The sequence below is a fragment of the Brassica napus genome, chromosome A1, assembly GCF_020379485.1.
Source record: "Brassica napus cultivar Da-Ae chromosome A1, Da-Ae, whole genome shotgun sequence".
NCBI classification, from domain to species: domain Eukaryota; kingdom Viridiplantae; phylum Streptophyta; class Magnoliopsida; order Brassicales; family Brassicaceae; genus Brassica; species Brassica napus.
Window position 1 is genome coordinate 6,677,260 of NC_063434.1, and position 19,840 is coordinate 6,697,099.

A 19,840-nucleotide genomic window follows, 5' to 3' on the forward strand; every position below is an offset into this window, starting at 1 on the left:
TATATATACATATTCGTGTATGTATAGGCCATAGTTCCTCACCTAAAATTATGACATCAAGTCAACATGTTGATCACACAATTTGAAGTTAAAGGTTTCAAAACTCAAAATTTCAATATGGTAACAAAGATAAAATATTTTTTTGGATAAATGTTATGAAAACATAGTGAATAATGTTATTATCATCAATGATTTGTCTGTAAATTTCTTACAAAATAAAAAGATATAAAAAACTAAAAAGAAAGAAAGAAAATGAAAGAGTTTCTCCTAAAAAGATTCTAGCAAATGATGAGAATTTATTTATACATGTTGGCATGGCTTGTCCTATTTGAAACATTAATGTACAACTTTATTTGTAAATTGTAAAAATAAAGGGTTATATCAAGGTCTATTAGAGAACCAGTTCTAAGTCCTGGATGGAAGGTGCAGTACACGATAGGTCTTCTCCCAGATATTCATACGGATAAATTTACAGCTGTGGTGATAAGAACAATGTAACTTAGTTTCCGCAACAAGAGAATCAAATTCGGACTATTAATATACAGCTTTCAAAAATTTCAAAAATTAATATACATAAACTTGGAATTTTTATATCATAATTTTTTTACTAAATTGTTTATTGATTCCTAACATATCAGCCAGTTTTTGTTTATATACATATCATCTTTTAGACGATTAATACAATTTATATGATTTTTAATACACCTGTTTTTCTAAATGTGAGTTTCTGATTGATGAGGATGTTCGAAGAGTTGGTTAAATAATATAAGTGTCGAATACTATCCATATACAAGTATGGGTTGGTTTATTTAACAACGTAACTAGTTATCTGTCTAACGCCTAAAATTTAATTCTATTGGAGAACTATATTTAGTATTAACACATTTTAACAAATAGAATCTTACCCTGTTTTTTTCTTTCTTTCTGAAACCCTGTGTAACTGCGTTCCAAAAAACTGTTTTTTTTTAATAAAAAAAAGAGAGTTGTACCCTGGTTTTTAAATGCATTATTGCTATCGCTTTTACATTCTAGTAAATCAGATACTTTGAGATAATATTATATTTTAATTAGAAATAATAATTGTGAAATAACTACAATAACTGTGGAATAATAATCAGCCATCATATTTATTATGTAAAATTTGATTCATTTTATATGCATGATGGTCAGTACTGATCGGTAGACTAAAATTACCAATAAGAAACGATTGAGTCATATTTTTGGAGGAGGTTAGAGTTTTCAACTATTTATCAGAAAACAGTGGCAAATCCAACGCTGTGAAATTATATTATTAGAAATTTTGATTAGTGATAACTCACCCAATCCAGGTTGACAATTTGTTAATTTATTTATACAGTTTATAACATTAGTTGATGACTAATTCAAAGGGTATCATTAGCCGGAAAAACGCACCATGTTTATTTGAATCATAAAAATAAAAGAGTATAATTTAAAATGTTTATCGATATGTACATATATAAGTAAAAACATAGCTATTTGGTAATTATAAACTATATTAAACAATATATCTTCCTTCGAAAAGAAAAAAAAAACGCATGTTTTGGTTTGTTTGTCTATGAACAGCTGACTTTTGACTTTGTAGGACTTTTTCATTGACTTAGTTAAATCTCTTTTTCTCACTACTCAATATATATATTTGTTTTAAAATATTTCGCGCCTTATAGGTCACGTACCTTGGAAACTCAGCAAGTGTAAATGCATATGGACCAACACTGGTCTGACTATTGAACTGATATATTAAAAAGGAAAAAAATCGATCTTCCTCTGATTCGCACTATAAATATAGAGCAGAACCAAGCACAAATGGAACAACCAAACCAAAGTTGCTTTCTAGTTCGTTGAAAACCAACAAGAGAACTTCAATGGCTACTCACTCAAGATTTTTATACGTGCTTCTTCTTCTTTCATGCATTGTTTTTGCATTGATTGCGGAGAGTTCTGGAGATAATGTGGAGAATAAAAATGAGGATGATGATTGTTCTTCGTGGAGTTGGCGTGGATGCGGCAGTTTTTATAGACAACCTTCCAAAACATATGGTGCTGGATATGGTGGTGAAAGGTATGGCCATGGAGAAAGGTATGGAGCTGGTATGAATGGTTATGGTGGTGGCTATGGTGGTGGTGGTGGCGGCGGAGAAGGTGGTGGTGCCAATGGAGGATCAGGTCATGGAAGTGGATCCGGCGCGGGTGCTGGTGTTGGAGTTGGTGGAGCAGCAGGTGGAGCAGGAGGAGGTGGAGGCGGCGGTGGTGGAGAAGGTGGTGGTTCCAATGGAGGATCAGGTCGTGGAAGTGGATCCGGCGCGGGTGCTGGTGTTGGTGTTGGTGGAGCAGGAGGAGGTGGAGGCGGCGGGGGTGGAGAAGGTGGTGGTTCCAATGGAGGATCAGGTCATGGAAGCGGATCTGGCGCAGGTGCTGGTGTTGGTGTTAGTAAAGCAGGGGGTGGAGCAGGAGGAGGTGGAGGAGGCGGGGGAGGAGAAGGCGGTGGTGCAAATGGAGGATCGGGTCATGGAAGTGGATCCGGCGCGGGTGCTGGTGCTGGTGTTGGAGTTGGGGGAGCAGGAGGAGGTGGAGGAGGCGGCGGCGGTGAAGGTGGTGGTGGTGGTGCTGCCAAGGGAGGATCAGGTCATGGAAGCGGATCCGGCGCTGGTGCTGGTGTTGCAGTTGGTGGAATATCGGGTGGTGCAGGAGGAGGTGGAGGAGGCGGGGGTGGAGAAGGTGTTGGTGCCAATGGAGGATCGGGTCATGGAAGCGGATCAGGCGCGGGTGCTGGTGGCGGAGTTGGTGGAGCAGCGGGTGGAGCAGGAGGAGGTGGAGGGGGTGGGGGTGGAGAAGGTGGTGGTACCAATGGAGGTTCTGGTCATGGAAGCGGATCCGGTGCTGGTGCTGGTGCTGGTGTTGGAGTTGGTGGAGCAGGGGGTGGAGGTGGAGGAGGTGGTGGCGGAGAAGGCGGTGGTGCCAATGGAGGATCCGGTCATGGAAGTGGATCAGGGGCTGGTGCTGGTGTTGGAGTTGGAGGAGCAGGAGGAGGTGGAGGTGGTGGTGGTGGTGGTGGAGAAGGTGGTGCTGCCAACGGAGGTTCTGGTCACGGAAGCGGATCCGGTGCTGGTGCTGGTGTTGGAGCAGCAGGTGGAGCAGGTGGAGGTGGTGGTGGAGGAGGTGGAGGAGGAGGAGGTGCTGGTTCCGGCAATGGATATGGTTACGGTAGTGGTTATGGTGCTGGTTTTGGTATGGGTAAAGGTAGTGGTAGTGGAGGAGGTGGCGGTGGCGGTGGAGGTGGCGGTGGTGGTGGGGGTAGCGGTGGAGGAAGTGGAAGTGGAAGTGGAAGTGGAAGTGGAAGTGGAAGAGGAGAAGGATATGGGACGGGAGGAGGAACCGGTATAAGCAATGGAGGAGGAGTAGGAGTAGGGTTTGGAATGGGTATTGGCTTTGGTATTGGCATTGGAGGAGGAAGTGGTGGTGGTGCCACTTATCAAACCAATATCAACGGAGAGAAAAATTCTCCTTAAGGAATATGGAGGCGATAGATATCTATCTCACTGTCAACTCCATTTGATAAGGATTTTCGTTTTAATTTTTGATTTTTAGTTATTTTATGTTATAAATCTCATCGATAAAATCAAGTACGATGAATTCATTTTCCCACATAATAAAATTACAGGACTTTGTTTTAACTAGGTAAAACGTACGTACGCCATGCAGGGGAAGTTATACATTTGTGTATTGACAAAACCGTTCAATATAATGTTTTTAGGCACAACCATACATAATATAAAGATCACGATTTGGAAAATGTGGACAATTAACTAGAGCACCGTGTGGTGTAGATTTTTTTTTATTGATTGATTTACAACATTGTGATATTTTACATGACTAAATAGACTAGTCGATTGGAATTAATTAAGAAAATTTTGTTGTAGCACCACATATATATTAAATAAATTAATGTTATACTGATAATTTTTTGTTACAATTGTATATTGAGTATTAAATTAGTACTATATCATAAACTTAACATAGGAACATAATTTATATATTTTGGAAATATCGATTACTTATATTGTAGATGTTTATTATTGTAGTTATCAATATTATTATTTTTAACTGTGCCCTAGAAATCATGTAGACTCGATCATCTAAAGTTATCAAAATGTTAGGTATGTCGTGGATGACTTGTTTTTGTCCTTAGATAATGGCTGGAAGACTGGAAAGACTCACCTTGACCCCAATTTTAATTGCTTGAGCATACGGATCTCCGTCCGCACACAACTTTTGAGTAATGCCTTTCAATTTTGCCTTATCATAGTTTCCAAGTAAATTTTAAACACGTTGTTTAAGAGCGCTTAAATAGCTACTGGAACAAAACAATGTTAAATCTAACCAAACATTTAATAACATACAGTAGACAATTGGCATCTAAGTCTCTCAAGGCTATACATTACTCAAGATACTTACTACATCCTATAATGTCTAATTAGAGATTTTCAATTGCTAAATCATAGCAAGCGAGTAGTTTTGAGCTTCTTGTATATCTCCATGATCTCACCTGCTATCAATGATTCAATCTTATTTGTTGAGTTCACACTCTCCATAATTCTCAAGCTTTTGTGTTTGAACACAAAACTTCGAAATAAAAATATTCGACCACATTAATTCTTACAGAGATACTACCGTTGTAATATTTAGCCAAACAACATAAACAAACTTTCTTTAGTGCTAGCCAGTTTGTTCGTACTTCGTGGAACCAATGTTTAGTTAATCAATAGCAAGATCAAAGTATGTGAGTTTAGACGTTTAGAACAAAAGTGCATATAGAAAATTTTTAGTAGTAAAAGCAAGACCATCCAGTTAAGACCGAATGAAGTAAAAAGAATGTTATGTTGTCCCTTCAAACTTTTGAAGCTAGATGATCAAATACTAATATATATGAATTGTCAAATTTGGGAGTCTGAAAACTTTTTTTCAAACCCAAAATTTTGATTTCCTCCAATATAAATCACTTTGTGCAAAAGTATCAATAATGATATTTTGGGAAGTTTGGGGGACATCAGACATGTATGCTCATGAGTTGTTCTCTATCCCATAATTTTGGTAAAAATCCACTGATTGGAGGTTACAAAAACTATGGCTTTCTTTAGACGAATCACCAGAACTGATTCCTCCTGAAATTATCTTCATCTTTTAACAAAAGGTAATTCTAAATATTACAAAGATAATTTTATAAGCTTTAAGAAAGTAATATGTAAACTTTTTTTCAGATTAATCTTGGGGTATCCTGGATTTATGGAAGGGTCTAGACTAATCATGTAATCCACATGGAGAAGTTCAGTTAACGGATGGACTTTCTCTTAGTGTATTTAAATGAAACCCAAAAAATAATTTCATATCCGCGTGACCACAAGGTGAAAGTGTAATGAGATGCATTCGAATTCGAATATTTGAATTTGGATTGCTGCCGTCTACTATTAGACCACCACTTGTGGTTGGTTAATCATGTAAACTTTAGATGAAATAAAATTGTAGCAAGCTATACAGGTTCACAAGAAACTTGAAAGAGCAGCAAGGGGCCATAGAAGATATTAAATAATGTATGAGAATAATTTCAAAGTAGGCACCAAGTTGGTCTTCTGTGCGTTAGTGAGAGCGTAATCTCGTCCAAATTTAAGGAAAAATTATTTTGATTGAAATTCAATTCAAGTACCGACAAAAACGTTGATCTTACACGAAGAACAAGAGGAAAAACATGTTCTCAAAGACCGTTCTTGTTTACGAACAAAAGCAAAACCAAGGATACGAATAATTACACATCCAAAACTCAAAAACAAAGTACCAATAAAATAAAATCGAGCATCAAAACCAAGACTCTTACTGCCTATATATTGTCACCGTTGCTAGTAGCCAGATTGGTATTATTGCTGTTATTATTCTGATGACTGGAGCCGTTAATAATGGACGTAATTGCTGCCGCTAAAGCCGCCGCAAAGTTTGGATCGGACGCAATCGCGGCACTAGCGGCACTAACGCTCTCGGCCATCGAAGAAGTTGCAGCCATCTGCAGCGGCTGAGCCGGTAACTGTAAACCAGAAAATTTGGATTGTTGTTGGTTATAATACAAACCTTGACCAACCACTTGAGGCAACACCCCCGGGTTGAAACCGGGTCTTTGAGCGAACTGCATCAACGGGTTATTAGTGGTCATGTTCGGGTTGTTACCGTTGGGTGAATTGGTGAGGTCCAGTGTGATGGTTGGGAACGGCGCGGAGGCTGAGATTGTGGCCATGCTTGAGGAGCAAGGCAAGATGGCTCGAGCTAGGAGGTTTGTTGGGTTCATTAAATTGTCTTGGCTAGACACTGAGCCTGAGAGGAGCATGCTTGCTGCTGCAGTGGTTGTTGAGGCCATGGCCATTGCGGCTGGTGGAAGAGGATGGTTGTGGTTTCCTTCGTAAGTGGTTATGAGAATAGATCTGTCTTCTGCGCAACGTTGCACCTGTTAAACATCATTGGTTAAGGTTTCCTTTGTTTCAAGCGCAGCTTATATATATGTTTATGTAAGTTTATTGGCGACTGTAGATGTAAGAGCAAACGTACTTGCTTACGAACAGGACATCCACCGGCCATCGTGCAGCGATAATAAGCTCGCGGACAAGGGTTTCCTTTAGCCATTTTTTGTCCGTACTTTCTCCATTGACATCCATCGGTTATCTGTCATATATCAGCATTATTACAAGCTTTTATAAAAATAACCTTATATAGCTATTTTAATGTCCTCTCCGTTTCTAAAATATATGTTTTGTATTTTCACATATATTTAAAAAACATATTATTTTTTGGTAACTGGAAAACATATTAAATTTTGATTATAAATATAATATGTTGTGAATAAACTCTTTTCCATAATCTTAATTCGATAGAAATTCAACAAATATAACTTTTTGAAACTTATATTATTACCTTAAAATTGCATTAAAATATAAAAATGTTATCTTTTTCAGATATTTATAAAAATCATCGAGGGAGTATATGAGTTAGCGTTACCATAGTTGCTTCAGACCGGGCGCGAACTGAGACACGGGCTTTTCGCATGGTGGCTTCCGCAGCGGACTGATCAATAAGGTTTCTATTTCCGTTGTTGTTGTTGTTGCTTCCGGAGGGTGGATTGTGTTTGGAGACTTTGTTAGGGTTTCCCCAAGCGTTAGACTCGGATTCCGGGCTTTCTTCTCTCGCAAGTAACCTCTTCCCGCTCTCTCGGGGATTTGAATTCTCCAGAAGCAAAGGAGGAGATCCTGAGCGCAGCATTGTCCTCTCTTCAGATGACACTTCAGCATCCTGCTCGGCCGCGCCAGAAGACGGCCCGAGGTCCATGAACTGCCTTGGCACCATGGTTTGCACTTCTTGCCGTTTACCTCCTTCTGCGTTACCTTCCGTAGCCTATATATATTAAAGAAATCTTATAACTTTAATTTTGCGTTTTTATAACTATTAATTAGCTGAGGAATTATACTTTCAAGAAGATGAATAAATACTTAGAACATGAATTTTGTGCTTGTGTTATAATTATAGAAATAATAACAATTAGAGAGTCGTTTTTCGTATTTAAGCCCCATGTGCCGACGTTATGTACAATTAAAGTTTATCCTCAAATGTATATCCGTCATAACGACCAAATGTAAAAGAGTTGGTGCGATTGAAATTTACATAAACGACAACAAAAAAACGATTGACCAACTATACAAACATGCGGTTATCCACATGGTTTACTTGTTAGTTGTTATTGACATGATTTAATGAATAACTAGATTCCTCAAATATATATATTAGAGAGAACAGATTGAGATCAATCACGTAAAACTCCAAAAGCTTAAAAGGGAGATGTAAAATTACCAACAGATGATCTTGGGAGGAGTTGCGTTGTTCTTGTTGCCTCATGACGGCAACAAGTTGCATTTGTAAGGAATTGAAGTTGTTGGTCGCTTGGCTCAACATTTCCCTTAGCCTTTGGTTCTCTATTTTCATCTTCTTCAGCTCCTCTTGCAATTGTGCGTTCTTCGTTTCATTTATTGCAACACAAGATATATTAAAACCTTTTCCTCAAAAAAATAAAAATTCTTCATCGAAAAATGTAAATTTTAGAGAAAAAGCTAGTAAAATACTACTCGTTTAGTTTTATTTTTACTTTTATTGCTGTCTACGAAATCACATTAAATGCTGAAGAAGATATGATTAATTTTGTTTGTGGAACTAATTAGGAAACGAAAATGAAAATATACGATCAACGTTTTATGATTAATATGTACCTCAAACTTTGCACGTTTATCTTCCATATCCATAGACAGTCCATCATCCACTGTTGATTCATCGCTTCCCGTATTCGCCGTCAGAAGATTCAGCCCGATCTGTAGTTAATATATCCACACCATCTTAACTCATAAACCATATTCAACTCATCTGCCTATGTTAATAACAACTCAACTCTGTGAAAAAACAATTGTTACTAGACTAGTGTTATGAGGTTTAGCAAAAAAAAAAGACTAGTGTTATGAGCATTCTCATCTCAGCAAGCCAAGAAACAAAATTTCAACAAAAATACAACGAAAAAAATAAACCTTTAAATATAGATAACCAAAAGCAAAGAAAAGAATCAATTGCACTTACATTTACATCTCTAGAACGATCGTTGTCTTCAACTCGTGAACTCTCCATTTTGACGTGAACCTTACTGGCTTCGTCGTCTTCGTCGTCGTTGATGTTCTCACGTGAAACCCTATCTCTCTTATCCGAGAAGAAGTCAACCTCACCAACCACTACACGACGCTCGTCCAACGGTGTGATCTGATCGTGACGGGTTTCGTCACGTGAACCTCCTAGACTCACCGGAAACCGGAACATCTAAGTCTATATAATACTTATAATATGGTTTACTTTGTTCTTGATCGGATTCTCCGAAACGCTAGGAGCAAAAAGAATAAGTACTTGTGGGTAATCAATCCAGTTTGTTGGATCCGTACAGTATCGTTGTACCCTTTTGGTGTTTCTCCATATATAGGAAGATCAAGAAGATAAAAGAGCAAAGAAAGATATATTAGAGAGAGAAAGATAGTTTGGTATGTGGCTATGATTGATGAGAGAGTGTCTTACCGGTCCAGATGCTTCGCCTACAAAAAGGGTTTTGACGTCGACTGAGAGATAATATCTTATTATTTCAGTTTTAGTTATATATAGATTATATGAATGTATCTATGTTTGTGTACTTGTGTATATTGAGTTTTTTTTAATATATTATTATATTCTTTATAGAAATTTCTTGGAGATTTCTAGTTTAGCTCAAAAGCGTCAGGGTGTGCGTCATTTGTCTGCCACCTGACACTTAAAGAGAGACGTGAGTCCTATACTTCAACCAGACAAGAAATGTCCAACTAATAGACCTCACACTTAACACGTTTACTTATTCTTTTGTCATTTTTTTCTGATCTGGGAAATGGTGTGGACTACGTGTTGTTTCAATTATGATTACTAGCTGCACAGAAGCTTGGCTCCATTCTGTATATTTCAACACCATGCTGTTTGTTTGAAATTATACACTAGTTTTGGCTATATTAGTACGGTACTCTCAGACGTGTTCGATCCGTGGTTTAGATGAATCAAATCTACTATTTTAAGATATCTCGATAATGTCAAACTTGTCTGTTTTAAAAATGATCTATTTTAGATTTTCAGAATTTCAATATGATTTTTTTTTTAAATCACCCAAAGATATTGAATGCGGCGAAAAGCAGGTGATTTGTATGAACAGCTATTTTCGTCAAATTAAAAATCAGTTTTGATTTAAATGTTTGTTTATTCTTTCCTCATTTCAGAAATCTTTTTGACTATTTCAGATAATCAAAATATTAGAGCAAATGATAGAAGAAGAAGAAAAAAAAAACACCGCTAGCAAATAAATCGGCATTTTTCACGTGATTGGATTTTTTTTGGCAGACTAATATTCTTGCAAACATTTTATTCTCCGGCAAATTGTTAGATACAGTTTGTAGTTTAATTTTGTTGCGATTCGAATGATTCGCACAGTACACTTTTTCCTGCGTATTTTAGAATTTGTCGGATTTGTAATTAGTAAATTTTAGCATTAGACCTAAATCGAACTTGTGATATAGGTCCAAATGCAAGTTGGGTCGAATCTAAAAGTAGGTTTATGTGGAGTTTAGAAATAGAATTCATCCTTTCATATATCTTTCCGGCCAGAAAATGAACATTTTAAAGGACTTTTTGCCATAAGTCTTTAACACGCATTTTTTTGTAATAAATACTAAAATATGGTCAAATTAACCCCAAAAAAAAAGTTTGACGGGATTGGGTCGGCTCGACCGGCTTTCCGAATGGGTCCCATGTAGTAGTCCGAGAGTTAACTTACGTTGTTGCCGGTTCATGTGTTGACAAATATTACCGTGGGACCCGCTCACTTCCTTTGACTTTTTGTTTTGTTTGTATCGAGTTCTCTCCATTTCAACTCTTTGGAATTTTGTTTAACAGAAAGAACATAACTGTAAACATTTTTTTTGGTCTAAACATACGAGTAAACATATATACATATACTACATATACATAGACTAATGACTACTTTAAAAAAAGATAACGTACATTTAAGACAGATACAGTGTATTCTTCTCTCATCTCTTTGATCTTCAGACTATCTACCTATCGAGCTCGTGGTTAATAACTAGATCTAGTGACTCACATGAGCCATGAGGCATTATTAATCGAACATAGATTATGATTTATCATTAAAATAAGTTCTAGAATTAAGCGTAAACAAAGGAAAAGTCAGACAAATAAAATCGAGCAAGAAAACATGCATGCAAACCGCAAGAAATAAAGAAGATAAATAAAGTAAACAATCAAACACTAAGCAACTTAAGCAATTGTTTCAATCAATGTGCGTGTAGCTTAGTTCTTAGTTTTCATCTTTCAAATAGTTTCAATGTGTACAGCTTTTTATAGTCAAATGAATAATTACAAAGTTAATTACTAACACTGACTTTAAAAAAATATGTTCATACGACCTCTAGCATATCTCGCCGACATCCGATGTTCCAAGTCTTCTTTTGCTGCTATACAATGTCACGAGTTTTTGTAGTTAATTGCATCATTGTATGTATAGCTATCTTACAATAATGTCGTACCAATTTCTTTTGATGTTAATTTTGAGTTTATATTGATCAAAAACAATCCATTCACTCAATGCTAATATATGTAAGAAATTATCTGGTTGTACAAACACGTGGAAAATTAGATGGAAACATAAAAGGCGGTTGGAATGAGCTTGCGTTTAGATAAAGTTAACGATTTTTAAAAGTCTTCAGTTTTTGTTTGTGAAGTCAATAGTCAATACCTAATGGATCATCACAAAAGTCCGCCTATCAATATCAGAACTATATATATAAGGGACTATAATGACAAGCAAAAGTAACACCCCATATACAACCTAACAAGCTTTTCTAACACATTCTAGTGAATTTATTTCCTGACATTCAAAGTAATTAAGATCCGATTCTTCGCAATGAAATAGGATTCGTCTGGATTTTCATTTGATCCGATTCTTCATAAATTCCATAGGTCTCCGATTTATGGAATTTCGCGGACCGGTCCCATGGCTTTCTGCTCATCTGACAAAATTTGGTTATAAAATCTGTTTTCTTGGTTTATTTTATTTGATCCGCCGATCCTTGTTTTGCTTCTTTTTCTTGGATCTGCTGCCGAATCTTATAATATTACAATTTTTTAGTATAAAGAAAAAGAGAAATGATGATATAAACCAGGCTGACCAATTAATACTAATGTTGGTTGTTTCAAAACTAAATAACGTTACCAAACTAACAAGACTCGAATATAATAAGAAAAACTAAATAACGTTACTAAACTAATTTGATATGTGTATCTTTCTTTTCTTTGCTAAGAAAAAAATGTAATCTTGGCTATAAGAAAAACTTTCCAATTATAAATGTATACACATAAATAATCAATCAATATATGCATTTGGTGCAACAAACTCTTAATGTATCTCATCGTTCATAACCACATATGATGTAGTAAAAGCGCGCAGCAGACCGAAACATATTAAACGGTATAAAGTATAAACTAAGAAAATAATGGGATATACCAAAAATAAGATACATCGAAAAGAGTATGTATACACACACATGTGACATTTTCCATTGCATTTACGCTTAGCTCTTCAATACTAATAACATGGGCGGTTGGGATAGCAGTTAAGAGGGCCAGCGCCTACGGTTAGAGAAGGAACCAAGTTCCCTGGAGCGACTGGAAATCGCTGAGCAGAACTATATGGAAGCGCAACGCTGCCGTAACCAGAAGGAACGAAGTAAGCGCCGTTCTTGAAAACGTCTTTTGAAGTTCTCCATCTCCAATTGTTCCACCCTCCTTTCACTTCTCTCTTTGTCACCTGTTTATTAAATTAATTTAGGCTTAGCATTCTATTTCCATGCATTTACCATAGGTATAGTTTATAATACTCATCCGTTCGTATACGAATGATACGATGTTTTAGAAAGATTGATGTTTTAGAATATAGGTAATGTGCTTGTCTTTAAAACTAAAACATTAAATAAAATGTAAAAATATTAGTTGTGAAACTTTGGTAAATCCAAAAAGTGATAGACAAAATAGTTTATTTATTATAGTCAAAACATCAAACATTTGTATCCATATGGAGTATGTGTTTATCTTGATGATCATTATACTTAACTCAAACAGGACGTCTAGATATTAGTCAGCCGTGTAAACGTCCAATGGTAATTTGCCGTCACTTAAAAACCAGCGGAAAATTTTGGGTGGTCCAATAATCGTGGTCAACTAATTATTGTTTTTTCTTTTTATAAAATGCCATTTTAAAATTTTAGTTTGTTTTACAAAAATGTTATTTTACATTTTTAATGCAAATTTATAAATAATATTTCAGTTTTAACTTATTATCCTAATATATTAGTTGGAAAGCTTTTTAAATATATTGATGATGGAGACAAACTTTTCAAAAACTTTTAAAATTTATGCGAAAATTGTCAAAATGATATTTTCGTGAACCGATGGAGTAATACTAACAAAAGTTTATATATACAGTAATATATATATATATATATAAATTAATAACATAGTCTTTATTAATTTATAGAGTTGTTAATTTATAAAAAGTTTTTTTGAATTTTTAAATATTTTTTATAAAATAAGAAAATAGTTGATTTTCCATATACACACTAATTAAAAAATTTAGAAAGCAGAGGCTTTGATAAAAAAAGGAATCCAGATTTTATAAATTTGACTTTAATATTGTTTTATTAAATTATCTGGTGTATATGAAGTGTGCTTTAAAGTTTAAATGTGGTTTTAGATATAATTTTATTAAATATTATCAAAATATATCGAAGACTTAAGAAAATAGAGATAACTTTATTATCAATATAAAACAAACAATACAATGTTTTAGTTGTACTTCTATAAAATGTATATATATTATTAATTTATGATTTTAATGAGACTACAAATTTACATAGAATTCTTTGAAAAGATAATATTTTATTATCTTATTGATTTATGTCATATTTTGAATTGGTTCAACTCAGAACCAAAAAAAATTATTAATTTTTAATATTTATTAATTTATCGAATATTAATTTATAGAGTTTTTACTCGTTACTAATAAGTGTTCCAAACGTTCAACTAATGTCTAGTATATGAAGTACATAAATTCAATCGGTCCAACTCAGCCTAATTCAGATTAATTAGAGTAATCTTACTTGTGTTGTGTTTATTGTACTTTTTCAATAGTGCCCTATAAGAGAACAAACATGGAAATACTAACACAATGATGATACATTGATGCTAGTCCCCAACTACAAAAAAAATCTTAAACGTACCGGTAATAGCTTAAATATTCTTTTTGAACCACCTAAAGATGATCTTAGGTCGAGCGGACCGAAAAAGTATTGAAAAGAAATTTCCACAAAAAAACTTCCGGTCATTCTAAAAATAGCATTTAGTGTCAGATTTGGTTCCTGATTTATACGGGTATGGTATAAGTATATCACTAGGAGGACACAGTAAAAAATACCTCTTTGCTGTTAGAATTATCAGAAGCAATGAAATAGTTGCCTTCACTGAAAATGGTTGGATCGGCGCTACCACCAATTGCATACATTATCCATTTATCGTATCTATTGTTTGCCACATGAGCGTACCCTCGTCGTACCCTGCAGCCACCACATTTTATAGATTATTATATCTCTAACTCTGCATTAAATTTACATCTATGTAGTAATTAGTGATTTAGCAAACAAAAAGACTAATTACCTTGGCATTCTCTCCACAAGTCCTGGTCCAAAATGATTGAATGCAACGGTCACTTTCATTTTCACATCTTGCACGAAATCATCGTTGTGTCCAAGCAACATCACCTATAAACAAATACCAGCCAAAATCATCAAAATGTGATATTAGTTGCTCGAGCTCTATACTAATGATTTCAAAATGAATATAAAATTGAAATGAACTGACTTTATCATGCTGAGTAAAATAGTTGTTGGAAATAGTTATTCCCGTGGAAGCATGAATCACATCGATAAGACCGTCCGTACAACTCGCTAGGTAACAATGGTCGATCCAAATATTAGACGAACCGGAAATCGCGATAGCATCACCGTCCGATCCCTTTCGATGACCTACGTGCGTTGTGCTACTCCTCACCATTCCGTACTTACCCGGTTTGCAGTGGTGGATACTGATCCCGTGCACAATTACGTTCGTCACTTCTTGTATCGTAATGCAAGGTCCGTACGCAATTTCCACTTTTGCCCCTCTCCCATCGATGGTCTTGTAGCTATTGACCATGAGCTCATTCTCTAAGGTTAAGACCATATCCTTAGCGAAAGTGATCCACAGCGGCTTGTCTTGGATCACACCGTATCGCAGAGAACCGGGTTGAGGGTTCGCTGCATTATCATTAGGGTTGGTGACAACATATATACTGCCTTTCTTGCCGCCCAAGGCAGATGAACCAAACCCAACCGCACAATCGGCTAAATCTTTGCGGTTGGCCGTCCAGTCAGACTTGAGCCGCCAACACGAGTCCACCGGATTCATGATGTTCTGAGGTTTCTCGGGTAGGTAGCTGGCCACCGAGTTATACCCGTAATAGCCTTTGTTAACGGCTCCAACCAAGGACTGACATAAGAATAGTATCACGGAGAGACACAAAATGAAGAAAGGCGTCATGGTCCGGTACGGGGTTTAGGGTTTGAGAAGGGAGATTAAGAAAAGAGAAAAGATGGACAAGTACTTAAGGGGAGTGTTAGATGAGGGATTATGTCGGAAAGATCAGACAGTGTGGTAAACACGATCTTGTCTAATTTTGGCCTAAAGATAAAAGTTGTATTGGTGAGACTTTGGTGTTGTTGTACAAGATGTCAAGATCACACCTACGTGCTTCCCCACGAACATTTCTCTAACCAATTTGCTTGGATGGAAAATCCAGTTTCGAATAGTTATATTTGTTTGATAATTATTATATTACTAGGTGATTAGTGTAATGTTTATTTGGTCGGCTTTTTATATGTACCTGTACCAATCGACTACTCATACTTGTTTCATGATGATATAGGAGGGTGTTTTTCGCTAGAAGATTTCATTCGGTACAACTTTCATAACCGAACCAGATTCATCAAAAATATAAATGTAATGATAATGGTCTTTTTTTTGAACTTTAATGATAATTAGAGATAGCGGATATTGGTTTTTATATTTTTATACATTAATATTTATTTTTTTCGTAAGTAGTGTTATATATTTTAGATGGATCATAATATAACTAATTGTATTCAAAAAAGTTGAACCAAATCGGATAATATGATTATTTTTAGTACAAATATCCGAACTCGTTTGAGATATATTTGTTATTTAGATATTTTTTAGGTTTCTATATATTAGAACCAAACTCATCCAAATCCAAACGGACTCAATTCAAAATTCACACATAAATTTAAAATATTCAAGCGATGCCTAATTTTAAAACAAAAAAAACGATATCCGAAAAGAACAACACGTATCTAACTGGATAGTCAATGTTCATGCCTAACTGATTTATAAACTAATAAAAAAGACTCTTTCTATGTGTTTGGCTAAATAAAATGAAATAGAAAGATTTTTTATTTAGTAAAATAATTATACGGAGTAAAAATTAAATGACAATAAATGTAATACATTTTTATTATTTTGATTTAAGTTATTATTTTATTCACAAAAACATTGTTTGAATTATGTTTTTGGCTACGTAATTTTCCACCGATTGAAACTAAAATAAATAAAAAAATTGGTAAAACAAATTAAACCAAACGTTTAAACATATGCAAAACTTAGTTATTTTACATTTTTGATTATATAATTGGCACAAAGTTAATGTTGATAAGACAATATAATTAATAAAATCTCCACTATTATTATTAAGATAATATAATTGATTATGTGATGTATTGTTAAGGTAATATAATTAATAAAATTGTTAAATTTAGTAAAATATAGAAAGACAATTAATGTAATAATATTAATGAAATTAATAAAATGACATTATACTTTTTTTTTGGTAAACACAGTATACTTCTTTTTTATAATGCTATTTATGTTTTCAAACAATTTTTATTGATACTGTTGTCTATGTTTTCAAACAGTTCTAAAATATACTTCAGTTTTAATAATATAGGTAGATGGTATTAACCCAATAAATTTACTGTGACACCCTTTTATAAATCCTACAGTTATTATAAACAGAATGAATTCATCAGAATATACAAATGCAACATTATCAGAATTGTTCTGCAGTTGCTTGATGTATCCGGAGCCAGGAGAGTCAGTTTTTCCCAATTAAGAAATGCAATGGGCATAAAATTTTGAAAGATGGGATGAGGATCGCCAAAACTCACATAGTGCAATCCAATACTAAACTTGTATCCGTTCAAAAACTCGTAAGAGTCCATCAATGACCGTAGACAGAAGCCTCTCGTGTGATCCATGCCTATGGTTGAAGCTCAAATCTAGGTCAACACACGCAAAGTCGCAAATTATCGTTTTGGAGCCTCGGATCATGAACAGCCTCGCACACCTGATCATGATTCAATCGTTGAATCTTGTTTCTTCTTAGAAACCACAAAATTACGTGGTATTGTAATTACTTATTTTCATTCAATTTTTCCCAAAATTCAGTTTTCTAAAACAAAATTACTTGGTATTGTAGTTACTTATTTTCATTCATTTTTTTCCCAAAATTCAGTTCTGTACAAAATTTTCAGAATCTGAACAAAACCAGGGTTTAAAAGGTCTATTAGTTTTTGTGACTCTTTTCTTCTTTGCGTTTCCTCTAACGTCCAAAGCGATTTAAGATGCACACCACAATAAAACTAGTTTCTTCTATTTATTGTTGTAACGAACGCTAACAAGGAACTTTACATCTGCATATACGTTTTTTGCCAAAGTTATCACACTTGCAACTATATGGCCTATTGCCATCACCTCCTTTCTTAACAAAGTCGTTTATGCACGTTTCGCTTCCATCACGGCCGCATTTCCCGATAAATATATCCTTCTGGCCGCATAGGCTACCCATTGGAGTCAGTCCAGCTTCTACATCTATTAGTTCATATAAACCACAAAATAGATAAATTTATAACAAAAGATTATAGTTAGTGATAACTCAACAAACTTGAAATTAGAACATGGTCTACCACTTTTTCCAGGGAAACAGCGTACTTCGCAAAGTTAGAGTTGTTTACTTTTACGTAAAACTAATAAAAACAAAGAGAAAGTATATGTGTTACCTTTGACATGGATCAGAACAAAAAACATGAGAATACAAGAAACCATAAAAACAGTAGCAGATCTCATGATTCTTTCAATGTGTTAATTTTATATTTTGCCTCTTTTGTGCAAGTAAAAAATGCTAATTTTCTCTATATCGTACTATTGACTTTGATGTGTTGGGTATGTATTTATACATTCAACAAATGCTTTTGTGACCATTAATGTCTTATGAACCTGATTTGAACGTATGTATTCAAATACCAAATCTAAAACCAATTAATGGGTATATCTTAGCTAGTTCTGGAAGGTAATCTTTAATTTATTTTTCCGTAAATGTAATTGTAGTGGTTTCCGAATCGTGTTTTGATTAGCATATTTATTGTTGGAAAAGGTATTTTGGTCAAAATAAATCAATTAATATGATTCAAACTTGAATATATAGAGACCTACATCTAGAGACTTGATGATTTTAAAATCTTGAATAGATATTAGAGTTTGATTTGTTGAAGCAGTAGTTTAGTTTTCCTTTGCTTTACAATTGGAGTTATAGGTTTTTTGGCTATGACTTTGATTTTTATTTTGCTATAGAGTTATTTTAAAGACATTCAAATTACCAAATAAATCTATTTTTAAAAAAAAAAAATTTGAAAGCCAACTTATTTCCTCTTATAATGTTTTAGATGTTGATTTATTTTTAAAGCTCAAACATGATTAGTTCAGAATAAAGCTAGAATAAAGCTGCACACAAAAATAGATGTCCATTGTTTTCCTTCCAATCAATCACATAGTTCATAATTTTCATCATTCACCTTAATATTAAACAGAAGGATATTTGTAATAATTTATTAAAATGAGAAAAGAAAAACAAAAAAAAACAGAGAAGACTTAGTCCATAACCTTTTTACATAAAATATTTTTTTTCGTCTTCTAACATAAGATATTTATTTCTTATCCATCCACAGAATGCACCGGAGAGACTTTCCTTTCTCTAATAAGTCGAAAGCCTTGTTGATGTCTTCAAATTTCAGTTCATGTGTAATAAAACTATCCAGATTAAGCTCCTGCAAGTGTTAATCCCATGAAATCATAACATGTAAGTTGGAAATAAAGTACAACTTGTATGCATTAACGAAACTGTAAGCAAATAAATAATACACCTTCTTTAAGTATCGATCCACGAGAACGGGAATATCTAGCTTGGGTTTTAGACCACCAAACAAACTTCCACAAACATGTTTTCCTCTGAAAAGATCAAAACTATGCAATTCTGTCGGAGCTGCAGGATTTATCCCCAACGCTACCGTTTTTCCTGTACCCTGTTTCATTTAATTTATTGTATTTATAATAGTTAAATACATAATAAATCAATGTTGTTTTTAACCACTGGAATGATATTGATTTGAACTGGATAAGAAAATGCATGATCCGATATACACATACCGTGCGGGTGCTAATGAAAGCCTCGCTCAATACAGAAGTTATACCAACACATTCAAAACTGTAGTCAACTCCTCCGCCAGCTATTTTTTTAATCACCTTTTCATGATTATCCCAAAGACAATAAGTTATTTCTATTTTTTCTTGAATAAATTAATTCAGATACGATACTGATCAGCTTTATTTAACTATGATGTCAAATCTATAGAAATGGTCTGTTTACTAACATACCTCGCTAATCTTTTTATCTCCACACAAGGTAGGATTGACGAAATCCGTGAAGCCAAATTCTTTACCTATTATGCAAGGTTAATAATTATTTTCTGACCTATATAATTAAGTAAATAACGCTTTTTTTTGGCACAAAAGTAAATAACGTTTAATATGAAATCTTTTGTTCTATTTTAAATGGTGTTTCATTGTTTCAAACTAGGCAAAGAGCCCGTACGATATCGCACGGGAACTCATTTTATAAAGAATATATTATAATCTATAATTTATAATTTTATATGCCTGATAAAAAAATTAAATC

General features: G+C 34.5%; 4 protein-coding genes across 4 annotated transcripts; 1 reads left to right on the top strand and 3 right to left on the bottom strand.

Moving 5' to 3' along the window:
* Nucleotides 1–1,776: 1,776 nt before the first annotated feature.
* Nucleotides 1,777–3,692, top strand: LOC106373134 (glycine-rich cell wall structural protein 1-like). Its single transcript, XM_013813350.2, has one exon. The coding sequence runs from the start codon at nucleotides 1,884–1,886 to the stop codon at nucleotides 3,525–3,527; it is 1,644 nt and encodes a 547-aa protein (XP_013668804.2). The 5' UTR covers nucleotides 1,777–1,883; the 3' UTR covers nucleotides 3,528–3,692.
* A 1,995-nt stretch (nucleotides 3,693–5,687) lies between these two features.
* On the bottom strand, nucleotides 5,688–9,215 carry LOC106375978 (probable WRKY transcription factor 31). The gene is made up of 7 exons (XM_048740618.1): nucleotides 9,154–9,215; nucleotides 8,671–9,037; nucleotides 8,313–8,411; nucleotides 7,900–8,061; nucleotides 7,054–7,446; nucleotides 6,607–6,720; nucleotides 5,688–6,505 (listed from the first exon to the last, which is right to left on the bottom strand). Exons 2-7 carry the CDS (start codon nucleotides 8,902–8,904, stop codon nucleotides 5,891–5,893), a joined length of 1,617 nt encoding a protein of 538 aa, XP_048596575.1. The 5' UTR covers nucleotides 8,905–9,037; nucleotides 9,154–9,215; the 3' UTR covers nucleotides 5,688–5,890.
* A 2,411-nt stretch (nucleotides 9,216–11,626) lies between these two features.
* Nucleotides 11,627–15,509, bottom strand: LOC106375976 (probable pectate lyase 16). Its single transcript, XM_013816008.3, has 4 exons — nucleotides 14,581–15,509; nucleotides 14,377–14,480; nucleotides 14,138–14,276; nucleotides 11,627–12,475 (listed from the first exon to the last, which is right to left on the bottom strand). Exons 1-4 carry the CDS (start codon nucleotides 15,295–15,297, stop codon nucleotides 12,254–12,256), a joined length of 1,182 nt encoding a protein of 393 aa, XP_013671462.1. The 5' UTR covers nucleotides 15,298–15,509; the 3' UTR covers nucleotides 11,627–12,253.
* Nucleotides 15,510–16,638: 1,129 nt separating this feature from the next.
* LOC106373131 (putative defensin-like protein 234) lies at nucleotides 16,639–19,693 on the bottom strand. Its single transcript, XM_048740632.1, has 5 exons — nucleotides 19,540–19,693; nucleotides 19,312–19,407; nucleotides 19,029–19,187; nucleotides 17,889–18,932; nucleotides 16,639–17,700 (listed from the first exon to the last, which is right to left on the bottom strand). The coding sequence occupies exons 4-5, from the start codon at nucleotides 17,953–17,955 to the stop codon at nucleotides 17,504–17,506; spliced, it is 264 nt and encodes an 87-aa protein (XP_048596589.1). The 5' UTR covers nucleotides 17,956–18,932; nucleotides 19,029–19,187; nucleotides 19,312–19,407; nucleotides 19,540–19,693; the 3' UTR covers nucleotides 16,639–17,503.
* Between the last annotated feature and the right edge of the window lie 147 nt (nucleotides 19,694–19,840).